Below are 12493 nucleotides of genomic sequence, written 5' to 3'. Positions count from 1 at the left end.
GTGACCAGTAATATATTGAAGTGGCCATTGTATTACATCATTTTTCCATATATTCACAGGTTCTCATCTGTGCGCTCATCTGAGTATCAGCTCCAAAGAACTTTTTACTACAAAGTGGTTTAGTCTTCGATTGAGCCACCGGTGCTGAAGCTGGAATATCCTGAAAACCTGACACGTTAGGGGGTCTTAAGCCAGGGGTTCTCAACTCCAGTCAAGTGAATGATGCTGCACCGCAAGTCTATACTAGCAGACATGGTTTATCTAATAAAATGTATGCTCCAAAATAGAAATTCATTTGCTTACAGTATCATTTGCAAACCCAAATATATAAGAGCAAACTCTGGTTCTTAGATAATGAATAGTTTACTTGTAAAGCATAGAGTATGATCATACACAAGTCAATGAGACTCTCTGCCAGGGGAGGGCACAAACAGGCATTATATACACTTGATTTCCTTTGTCTTTAATAAGTTGCTAGGCAGAATATAATGGCTACTCCCTATTCTTTAGCCAATCATCTAACACGGGGCGCAAACTTTTTTCCCTGCACCCCCCTGCCGACGGTCCCCTCACTCCCGCGCCCCCCCTAACCCCCACTTACCTGCGTTCTGGCGTCATGACCATGTTGCCATAGCAACGTGGTGTCACATGACCTCGCCGCGTTGCCATGACGACGCAGGGAGGAAGCCACCGGAGCCTAGGTAAGTAAAGGTTTACAGAGGCCTGCAGCTCCCCTGGCACTTAATTTAAGTGCCTTCGGGAAGCGTGCGGGGCCTCTGTAAACCCTGCGCCCCCCCTGGGGGTCGCGCACCGCTGATCTAACAGATCATTAAAACTGGATTAAAATAGCTCTTTAGGAATCAGGTACTTCGTGATACCAGGAATGTGGGCATTACAACAGACACGGTCGTAAATCCACTGTGAGGGATTCTCATTCATACCACACACATATTCTTACACACAAAATGGATACTAAAGACATAACAGAACAGACAAAATGAAAACAGAACATCTCCGTCAATTCCTTTCCACAGACCCACCCCCCCAGTCCATTTCAGTAATATCATCCATTTCGAAAGTATATTCATTTCAGCAATAATTCAACAGCAACATCCCAGCGCAGCACTTATTGAATTCTATGTATTTAGCCGCACATCATGCCAGGGGTCCAGAAATGGCTTGGGAATCACTGCTTTTATAAAAGGCATAATTTGTTACCAATATGAATTGGTTTTCAGTTGGTGTGGGAGAGTTAACACTTTTTTTCTAAAACGATGTAGAACAATATATACAGTATTAACATATACATTGTTTTTGCCAATATTTGTGTGTGGACTCTATCTGCATGCAATTTACATTTTATGCCGGTATTTTTGGCAATTTTTGTCATTGGTATTTAAAAATTTTTTTTTTTTTAGTATTCTTTAAAAATGAGTGTACTGTACACTGTAAAGTGATACTTCTGAGTTAAAGGGGCAGTTTGTCTTTCTAAATTCAGTTTTTTGCATTTACGGCAATGCAATTATTTGTGTTGACGATCTATCCATTCTCCAGTGATCAATCGCATATCCTGCTTCCCACGGCATGCACTATGGCTACCTAAATAGTTCCCATAGCAACTCAGGGAAGCTTAAATCATTAAAAATGGCAACGTTAATTTAGAAAAAAAAGTAGTATTATCTAATACCAGACAACGGGTTTGTTGAAACAAACATGTTTTGAATGAAATGCTGCTTTAATCACACCAGAAATATTTTTAAAGTAAACTACATTTTGATATTAGATGAAAAACTAATGTTAAATGAAAAGGCAGCAATTTTAATTGTGGAAACGCATGTTGCCTCAGAGCACCTTCATGCAGTCAGTACAGTACACACTTTCATCAGGGTGTCAGTGTTGAGTTTGGATATGCTCCATTCATCGTGGCCAACATGTGACCCGACTGATTTTTTTCAGCCCAAACAGTAATGTTCATGAGTAATTTAGTGTCTGAAAGTCCAATTATTTTGCAGATTTTTAGGTGCCAAAATTTTTTTTAAGAGTAAAGTGTCCGTAAAGATTTATTGCCATACCAGGGCTTCCAATAACATATGAACAAAAAAAATGTATTCTATTTCAAACATCAGAATAAATCTAATTTATGGTTTGTTGGAAAAGAGCAGCATGTCTCATATTCTACTCCACTGAACACAGCAATGTTGCTTCAGGCTTAAGCAATGATATCAATGAAAATACAGCTCAGCCATTTAATTATTTTAAGAAACGTTCAGAAACATTGTTGGAAATTAGTAATGTTTGGCCCCGTGACAGCAGTCAACCACAAGCTCTTTATCCATAGGGAATTGCTTCTGGTAAGAAGCAGAGAACTCGACTAGTGTAGTCTATACTCTACATCAGGGGTGCACAAACTTCCTGCGCTGCGCCCCTCCCCCCGCCTGCTCTCCTCGGTCTCGCCCCACCTTACCTCTATTGTGGCGTCACATGACGCTGTGTGGTGATGTCACGTCACGTGACCCGCGTTGTCCTTTGACGTCATGTCTCCATGGCACCGGGCGTTAAAGGACGCCGCGGGGTCAGGCCGTCGTGTCATTTGAAGCTGCGTTGCCATGGAGACGTGAACTGAAGCCTGGTAAGTACGTTTACAGAGGCTTCTGTAACCACCATGTGCCCCCCCAAAAGTCTCCCGACCCACCCATGTGGGGCACCCCCCAGTTTGCGCACCCCTTCTCTACATTATTTTAGAACAGTTAAATGGCATCCAATTTTTTTTTAAACCTCTATTTTTTACTCTTGGTAATCCTGATTGTGAGAAACACCTAGTGTGTTTTGGGGAAACATTAATGTGAAAGCATTTTTGTTAATTTCTAGAGTATGCATTTAAACTGCTTTACATAAAAACAGTGGGATATTAAATCCAGCTTTGAACCTAAAATTGCATAGCTGTTCACGCCATAAAGCATCTCACCTGTTTCACATTCATATTTCTTTCTATTCTGTATATTGAAAGTCTATTGTAAATGCAAGCGTATGTTTAAGTGATACTGGCAAGTACAGCCAGGCAAATTGTTCTTGCGTGCTGCTTTCAAGTGTGTCTGGGGACCAGAACAGGACTAGATACGATGAGTTGCTACAGATACGGCAACCAAATATAGCTATTGTACTAATGTTTTTGTGGATTATAAAGAACCTAATTTAGCTCTCTTCGATAATGTTTTAATGCATGTCACTGCACAAAATAAGACTTCATAATTGAGTTTAGGGACTTGCAATGTGTTGTCGTGCCCCTTGATCGAAGCACCAACTCGTTATTGGACCCGAAAGGGCAATATTACTGTAAATTGCAGGTTTGAATTTAAGATTCATCGCGAACAAAAGGCCAGAATAAATCATGCGTTAAAATTTATGTAACGTAATGTAACACATGCTCCCCCACCCTAAGGGATATCTCGGGTTGTTACCTGGTGTTGGTGCTCCCTGTTAGGCTCACAGGAGGCTCTGAGCATCCGCCGGTGGTATTGGGATTGGCAGGAAAGGCTTTCGGTGCTTGGTACCTTCTATTCTGGGTGAAGCGCCTCCATTCCAACAGGGCCCACCAGGCATGAGTGCTGTCCCATGTTGGAAAACAGGTGATCCCAACAGGGAAAAGAAAGCGGAGCACAGCCGTGCAAAAAAACGGGTAATCCGGGGTTCCAGCGTAGTCTGGTTGAAAAAAATCTTTAATATATATTCAACAACATGGTACAGACAGGTAAAAAATTCCTCTTGCGCGTTTCACGCTGTAAAAGCGCTGTTTACAGCGTGAAACGCGCAAGAGGAACTTTTTACCTGTCTGTACCATGTTGTTGAATATATATTAAAGATTTTTTTTCAACCAGACTACGCTGTAGCCCCGGATTACCTGTTTTTTGCACGGCTGTGCTCCGCATTCTTTTCCCTGTTGGGATCACCTGTCTGCTAACGCCACGTGATGCTTCCCAACGGAAGAAGACCAGGTGACCATATGTGAGTAATTTATGCCATTTATTGCTTACAATGGCATGGGATATTACTGGTATTGAAACCACAGGGACATCTGATGCTCTAGAGGCAGTCCAAATAGGAGAACCAGTGGGACGGATATATTACCCCATCTGCATTATCTACCAGGACTTGTATATACGCCCCTCTTTAATGAGCTTACACCTGTGATTACCAGCACTCGCTGATTTCCGGTCACCTTTATGATTTCTTCTCCAAGCAAGTTTACTTATTGAATTGTGTATGTGACTGGGTACCCGGTTCATTTGCAGCACCGTGTCCTATGGAACTTTGTTCTGTTTTTACCACCCTGTTGGAAAACATTCACCTCCTGCTGAAGAACTGCATTCTCAGGCAGGAGTTTAAACCGAACTGGGGTCTTTATTTTTGGACAGCAGTGCACAGCATGACCACACAGCAGTCTTTGGTCCCTGGACTCAACCCCCAGAGCTTGAGGCCCCAGAGGTCTATCCCTGACTCCCATATTCACTGGTATAATATGGGGTAGATAATCCCACTCCCTGAAGGACGACAAGGAAGGTAAACCTTCCCCTGGCCCTGGCTCCACATTTCCACAACACACTAATTTGGCTGCAGCCCCTTTTTGCCCAGGGGAGGGTCCCAGGTCACTGCCCGTATTATGTGCAGTACCTCTGCCTTGAAATACCCCCCTTCACTTCTAGGGAGTTGTTTACTGCCGATGGCCGAGATTAACCCTAACACTGCCTGTGCTGGTACCAGGGCTTGCTGGCCAGGGGGTACCTGGCTACACGTATTTTGCGTGTTAAAACATAATAGCTTGTTCTTGTATAGAGAAGTCCTGCGAGAGGTGAGCGGAGCACAGCAGAGCAAATGCAGGGGCTATACACCAAGGTGAATAAAAATCCTTTATTGCATGATCGACATCATGGTAGTGGGTAAGTAAAAATCTCTTACGCGTTTCAGGCGTCTGCCCTTTATCAAAGAGAAGTTCTGTCGATCATGCAATAAAGGATTTTTATTCACCTTGGTGTATAGCCCCTGCATTTGCTCTGCTGTGCTCCGCTCACCTCTCGCAGGACTTCTCTATTTGTCTACTACCAGCGTGATGCACGCCATAGGAACAGCCGACACCTCCCAACCGTGAGTACCCCAGTTTGCTCACCTGCGCTCTGGGGCTTATGTTCCTTGTACCCACACACTTCCTAGGGGGACATTAAACTGTTCTTAGGTAATCAGATATTTTTCATTGATTGTACCGGTAGATACAGGTACCGCCCGCTACAGAGAGGAAAGGGTCTACTTTATGGAACACACGGCACACATGTTTTAGAAGACGGCTTTTGCCAATTTGCTATTTCTTATGATATATGATATATACCTACCTCCACAAGGAATACCATATAGCTGAGCACGGTAATACCATATAGCTGATCCTTTCCCTATTTTTCATTGTTCTTGTATAGCGCTGCTAGTTTTACGTAGTGCTTTAGAGACATTTTGCAGGCACAAGTCCCTGCCCCATGGAGCTTACAATCTGGTTTTGGTGCCTGAGGCACAAGGAGATAAAGTGACTTGCCCAAGGTCACAAGGAGCCGACACCGGGAATTGAACCAGGTTCCCCTGCTTCAAACTCTGCCAGTCAGTTTCTTTACTCACTGAGCCACTCTCTCTCCCATACAATTAATCCTTTGTTTCCCCATACTGTTGATACTTCATCTAGAGCTATCATGGGATTTTTGCTTGCTAGAGATCCACAGGATCTAAACAGAAGATTCCCTCACGGTTTCCATACCATATGTGGCACTCCTGGTACTGTGGTGTTACCAAAGGGGTAAATAACATTTGCAACATGTATATCCGATTCTGTTACTAAAGAGCAAACTTTGTTTTATTATGACATTTTATGTGGCTGGTAACTAAAGATATTGCATTCTTCCATTTATTTCCATATGATTGTCACAAACATCCCTAAATGATTGGAATGTCATCCTCTAAAGATGACAAAAAAATAATGGTTGCATTTGAACTCTATGCATTCTCCCCCCCCCCCCCCCCCATAATCCTTATCTGCCAAGTTTGTGGTTAGCATTACATCTGCAACACCATCATAACCATGTGACCAAATGTTCTATGTGACTTACATCCTCAAACATGAAACATGTGTGAAACCCGCCTTTGTTTTTCTTTCGCTACAGAAATTGAAAAAATCCAGAAGGGCGAAGAAAATACTGAAGACCAATATATAGATGTGGTCATAAATAAGAATATGAAATTGGCACAAAAAGTCCTAATTCCTATTAAACAATTCCCCAAGGTAAGTGTATTGTCAAATTTGGTTAATATATAGGTAGCCATGAAATAAATCAAATATCCCTAGGCTTTCAGTCAGACTATCCTGCAACCCAGTTCAAACTAAATTAAAACTAAATATTTTACGACTTTATGAAGGCTCCCTATTGATCTGGTTGGTGCCTTACTTGAGTAGCTTGGATACGTTTGCAGGAAGATACTGTAATTAATGTTAAGCACTGCTGAGTAGTAATAGGAAATTTGTGTAGTTTTTTTTTTTTTTGTGCAAGAATGTTCCAAGTCAATTAGCATAAGGCAAAATGGAATCACCAGTAGCTGTAAGGGAAGCTTTTATGCTAGAAGTCATAAATTGAACAAGAGAATTTGGCTGCTCCTGCCAATGAGATTTTAGTGAGCAGACCATATGGCTGCCTGTAAAGGCTGACATTGCACTTAAGTCTTTATTCCATGAACAGTGAAATAACTAGTCTATACTGGAGAAGAGATCTGCTCCTTTCAATTGAATGGCAATAGAATGTTCTGTTTTTTTTCTCAATGTAACTAGCTTCTGTAGAAAGTGAGTTCCTAGAGTAATTTGTTTCTTATTTGCATTTACTGTAAAAATATGTTACATTCCTGCACAGAACAATAATTACCAATCGACTATAGCCTGTAACTAACTGTTACATATACCTATACCTATAATATATATTCTTTAACTGCATGCAATGTCTTGTATGTAATGTATACCCTGTTCACTTATGTAACTGTATTTGTAACATATATTATTTGTCTTGACTATGCCCAGGACATACTTGAAAATGAGAGGTAACTCTCAATGTATTACTTCCTGGTAAAATATTTGATAAATAAATAGCCACGTTCAAGGCCCCTTAAAAAGGTAGTGTTGCTTGGCAACATCTATGGCTGAGTCATACTGTGGCAGAAAGCGTGGACGCGTACGCATGCAGCGTGCGGAGGCAGGAGTGGGCACGGGATGCGTGAGAAATCAGTCAAAACTGATTTCACGCGAGATAGGGCGGTCATGTGAGCGGTTCGCCCAATGAGGGCGAACCAGCTCCATGACATCATTGGCACGCCCATAGACGAGCCCATGGACGGCACGCGTACCATGGCCAGGGAAAGCACCCGCTTTCCCTCAGCCTCCGCGCTCCTCCGCACAAGAGACATGTCTATGGATGCAGCCTAATGGTGTTAAACATTGAAGCACTCTAATCGGAAACCTCAGATGGTCCTATAGAGCAGCGGTGCGCAAAGTGGGGGATGCGACCCCCAGGGGGGCGGGAGATTGTGCTGGGGGGGTGAGGGCAGTTGCAGAGGCCCCACGCTCTTCCCCCAGACATTTAAATTAAATGCCGGGGCATCGCGTGAGGCCCCTGCAACTGTTTACTTACCGGGATTCAGCAGTCTGTGTTGCGTCACCATGGCAACGCGGCGCCAATAGACGCTGCGGCACCATGTGACCTGACGTCACACGCCCATGCAGCGTCATCTGACGCGGATAAAGGTAGGCAGGGGGGTGCGAGAGCCGGGGCCAGAGAGACAGGGGGGCGCAGCACAAAAAGTTTGCACTCCCCTGCTATAGAGAAGTCCTAATTCAAGGTGTTGGCATTGCAAATTTAACAACTACAGTATTGGGTCCATCTGCAATAAAGCAGTTGAAAATGAGAATGTACACCCCATGCGTACTAAAAGTAATCCACTTCAGCAAATATTATTCGAGTGAACTGTAACTGCATCTTGTTTTCTGTAGTTATTTGGTCTCTAATGTGTTACAAAATGTGCTGATGTTTGTTTGACATCTACATTTTTTTAACAGATTTCGTAATTAAACTTTATGCCGAGTTTGCACTCAGATCGTGTCAGATTTCTAGGGACCGTTTTACTGTATGACATTGCTAATTTTTTTCAGGTACTATTTGGGTTAAATGAGCTTCATACTGTGTGCCCTTTAGAGCAAGATTTATTTTACTTTAAAATGGCCCAAAGCCTGCAGTAGTGTTCACATGGCAATTCCTGCTGCTTATTCTTTCTCCCCACCATGCAGCACAGAGCAGACTACCAAGGATCAGATGAGAACAAAATCTTAATCTCAGATGAAGTTCCTTGAGGTCTATGAATGTCACTTATTGGGAAGGTCTTTGCAGCCATATTAAGGTTTTTTGGCTCATTCTTTAGACCTAAAATAGTAAAATAATTTGTGAGCAGGAAAAAAAATAAAGATGAAATCATTATGTACAGTATTGTGAAGAAATATTAAAAAAATAAACATAGAGAAGTCCCGTCTAGGATCAAAGTGTAGTAATGCAACTGAGCTGTCTAGTGGGTTCACGCCAGGTTATTGAAACATACTGTAGGGGGCTAGTGCACAAATTCACCACTCTTTCCCTGACTTATATCCGCACATTTACCCTTAGCCTGCCATCCTCTTGCTTTAGAGGAGGCCTGCACAACTCGTAAAGTGAGAAGGGCCGAACTGCTCCAAGGAAAAAAAAATTGGGCCGCACAGTTTCATCATCATCATCATCATCATCATCATCATCATCATCATCATCATCATCATCATCATCATCATCATCATCATCATCATCATCATCATCATCATCATCATCATCATCATCATCATCATCATCATCATCATCATCATCATCATCATCATCATCATCATCATCATCATCATCATCATCATCATCATCATCATCATCATCATCATCATCATCATCATCATCATCATCATCATCATCATCATCATCATCATCATCATCATCATCATCATCATCATTTCTCTTCCAGCACCTATCATCATCATCATCATCATTTCTCTTCCAGCACCTATCATCATCATCATCATCATTTCTCTTCCAGCACCTATCATCATCATCATCATCATTTCTCTTCCAGCACCTATCATCATCATCATCATCATTTCTCTTCCAGCACCTATCATCATCATCATCATCATTTCTCTTCCAGCACCTATCATCATCATCATCATCATTTCTCTTCCAGCACCTATCATCATCATCATCATCATTTCTCTTCCAGCACCTATCATCATCATCCTCATCATTTCTCTTCCAGCACCTATCATCATCATCCTCATCATTTCTCTTCCAGCACCTATCATCATCATCCTCATCATTTCTCTTCCAGCACCTATCATCATCATCCTCATCATTTCTCTTCCAGCACCTATCATCATCATCCTCATCATTTCTCTTCCAGCACCTATCATCATCATCCTCATCATTTCTCTTCCAGCACCTATCATCATCATCCTCATCATTTCTCTTCCAGCACCTATCATCATCATCCTCATCATTTCTCTTCCAGCACCTATCATCATCATCCTCATCCTCATCCTCATCTCTCCTCAAGCACCTCTCATCATCCTCATCATCATCTCTCCTCAAGCACCTCTCATCATCCTCATCATCATCTCTCCTCAAGCACCTCTCATCATCCTCATATCTCCCCCAGAACCCCTCACTATCAACCTCTGCGATACTCCCCATCTATCTCTCATACCCCCATCTCTCCCCCTCACCCACACACATAATACTCCCCCTCCACATCAAACACACATCCCACCCCCCTGCACACCACACACATCCCACTACCCCCTGCCCCTCACATCACCCCCCCTGCACTTCACATCACCCCCCCTGCACTTCACATCACCCCCCCCTGCACTTCACATCACCCCCCCTGCACCTCACATCACTCCCCCCCTGCAACTCACATCACTCCCCCCCTGCAACTCGCATCACTCCCAACCCCCCTGCAACTCGCATCACTCCCACCCCCCCTGCAACTCGCATCACTCCCACCCCCCTGCAACTCGCATCACTCCCACCCCCCCTGCAACTCGCATCACTCCCACCCCCCCTGCAACTCGCATCACTCCCACCCCCCCTGCAACTCGCATCACTCCCACCCCCCCTGCAACTCGCATCACTCCCACCCCCCCCTGCAACTCGCATCACTCCCACCCCCCCTGCAACTCTCATCACTCCCACCCCCCCTGCAACTCGCATCACTCCCACCCCCCCTGCACACCACACACATCCCACTCCCCCCTGCCCCTCACATCACCCCCCCTGCACTTCACATCACCCCCCCCTGCACCTCACATCACTCCCCCCCCGCAACTCGCATCACTCCCAACTCCCCTGCAACTCATCACTCCCACCCCCCCTGCAACTCGCATCACTCCCACCCCCCCTGCAACTCGCATCACTCCCACCCCCCCTGCAACTCGCATCACTCCCACCCCCCCTGCAACTCGCATCACTCCCACCCCGCCTGCAACTCGCATCATTCCCACCCCGCCTGCAACTCGCATCACTCCCACCCCCCCTGCAACTCGCATCACTCCCACCCCCCCTGCAACTCGCATCACTCCCACCCCCCCTGCAATCGCATCACTCCCACCCCCCTGCAACTCGCATCACTCCCCCCCCCCACCCCTCCTGCAACTCGCACCACTCTCCCAACCCCACCCCTCCTGCAACTCGCACCACTCTTCCCCCCCACCCCCTCCCCTGCAACTCACACCACTCTCCCCCCCCACCCCTGCAACTCACACCACTCTCCCCCCTCACAAAGAAAACCGAGTCGGGCCCACAGCCCATTTCAGCAGCCCCCCCAGCCCCTTCCATTTCAGCAGTCCCCCCCAGCCCCTTCCATTTCAGCAGCCCCCCACCCCCCTCCTCCCATGTCAGCAGCCCCCTTCCCATGTCAGCAGCCCCTGCTTAAGCCTCGCGCATGTCCTCCCTCACCTCGCGCTCCCTCTTTGCTACGGCTCCTGCTGAAGCTTCACCAACCACCCAGGCCGCGAGACACAACCGGCTACGATGACGGCGACAGCGAGATCACCCTCCCCGCTGTCTGTCTCTTTCACTGCGTCACGCACCCGAGAGACCAATCAGCGGCCGGCTCGCCCAGATGACGCCGCCCCGTGTACGTTAGCTGCGGCAGGGAAGCGCGAGGGATGCGCGCTCTAGCAGCAGACCCGGAAGTTCCGGGTCGCGCTACACTGCTAGAGCGCGTCCCCGTGCTGGAGGAGGGAGGAGGTTAGGTTAGGTGAGAGCGCGCGCTCCTACTGGAACGCGTCCTTTCCCTACCAGGAAAGGGGGTTTAAAGAAGGGGGGGTTGAAGGGGGCCCGCGGGTCGTATGTTGTGCAGCCCTGCTTTAGAGCATGACCTCCCGTTATAGCATTTTTCTCTAAAATATGTTTTTCCGCTTGTCCTTTGAAACACTCTGTATTAACGTTTCTATAATATACCCACTGTCTTCTTGCCTCCAAGCAGTACATTTTGAATTTCTTTAGGCTTTAATAGCCGCTGTTCTAAGAACGTCAGTTACCAAGCTTGTTAGCTACCACATCAAATGTGCAACATCATATTCTACACAAATTACCCTGGTTGGTGTGGCAAATGAGAAACCCATAAGTGCAGATCACCAAAACCGATTTCATGCAACCAATTGTCAACTGAACAGACTTTCCTGCCAATCTAAAACCTCCGTGAATTTGAAATTCTGTTGGCAATCACAATATTAATGTTTTCAACAGTATATTGCATAGTTCACATAAGTGGTATTATCAAGTGGTTTCCTTGTCAGTACCTGGGGTATTTTTTTGAAGGACCAATATGACAAAGGATTTAAGTAGTTCAAAGTACCATTTTCAGCTTTGAGTGCTTATGGATTTGTAATGTACTGCATATTTAACGATGTGCTCCTCACTGTTTTGGATTGAGGTGTGCATATATAAATAATGAAAGGCTAACTGCAGGGTGTAATGCACTTCCTGTGATGTGGAAAAACTAAACATACTAGATTTAACCTAATTTCCAAATATTGGACTTAACTATTAAAGAACTGGAAACAAAGCTGTTTTAGGTAGATGGGCAAATTAACCGTGTGAATCAGACGTGGATTGGCCAGTTCCTTTGTTCCACTGAATAGTCTAAAAAGCAGATTAAAGTAAAAATCCAACAGACCGCAAAAATTCCGAAAGTCTAATGTAAATACCTGAAACATAGTTTGGAGGAGGACGACTTCCAATTTAGTAGTCTCTCCAGTTGTGTGTATATCCCCTCACCTTCCTCCAAAAAATTTGGGGAGAAATTACTGTGCTGAAAAAAGCACACATGAGGTACCCTGGGAGATATGCTAATG

The 12493-nt window shown here is 45.0% G+C and overlaps 1 protein-coding gene across 4 annotated transcripts in view; it reads left to right on the top strand.

Moving 5' to 3' along the window:
- KHDRBS3 (KH RNA binding domain containing, signal transduction associated 3) overlaps window positions 1-12493 on the top strand; it is a 90061-nt gene that overhangs the window by 27292 nt on the left and 50276 nt on the right. For all 4 annotated transcript variants that reach the window (XR_012791687.1, XR_012791693.1, XR_012791699.1 and 1 more), the window contains exon 2: window positions 6195-6313. Coding sequence is in view for 1 of the 4 variants with exons in the window: in XM_075581822.1 (XP_075437937.1) it covers window positions 6195-6313 (119 nt within the window). In the remaining 3 variants the exon portion in view is untranslated. The remainder of the gene's footprint in view (window positions 1-6194; window positions 6314-12493) is intronic.

Source organism: Ascaphus truei, chromosome 2, assembly GCF_040206685.1.
Source record: "Ascaphus truei isolate aAscTru1 chromosome 2, aAscTru1.hap1, whole genome shotgun sequence".
Lineage (NCBI taxonomy): Eukaryota > Metazoa > Chordata > Amphibia > Anura > Ascaphidae > Ascaphus > Ascaphus truei.
The sequence above is the reverse complement of the archived record's forward strand: the minus strand, read 5'-3'. Positions and strand labels throughout refer to the sequence as shown.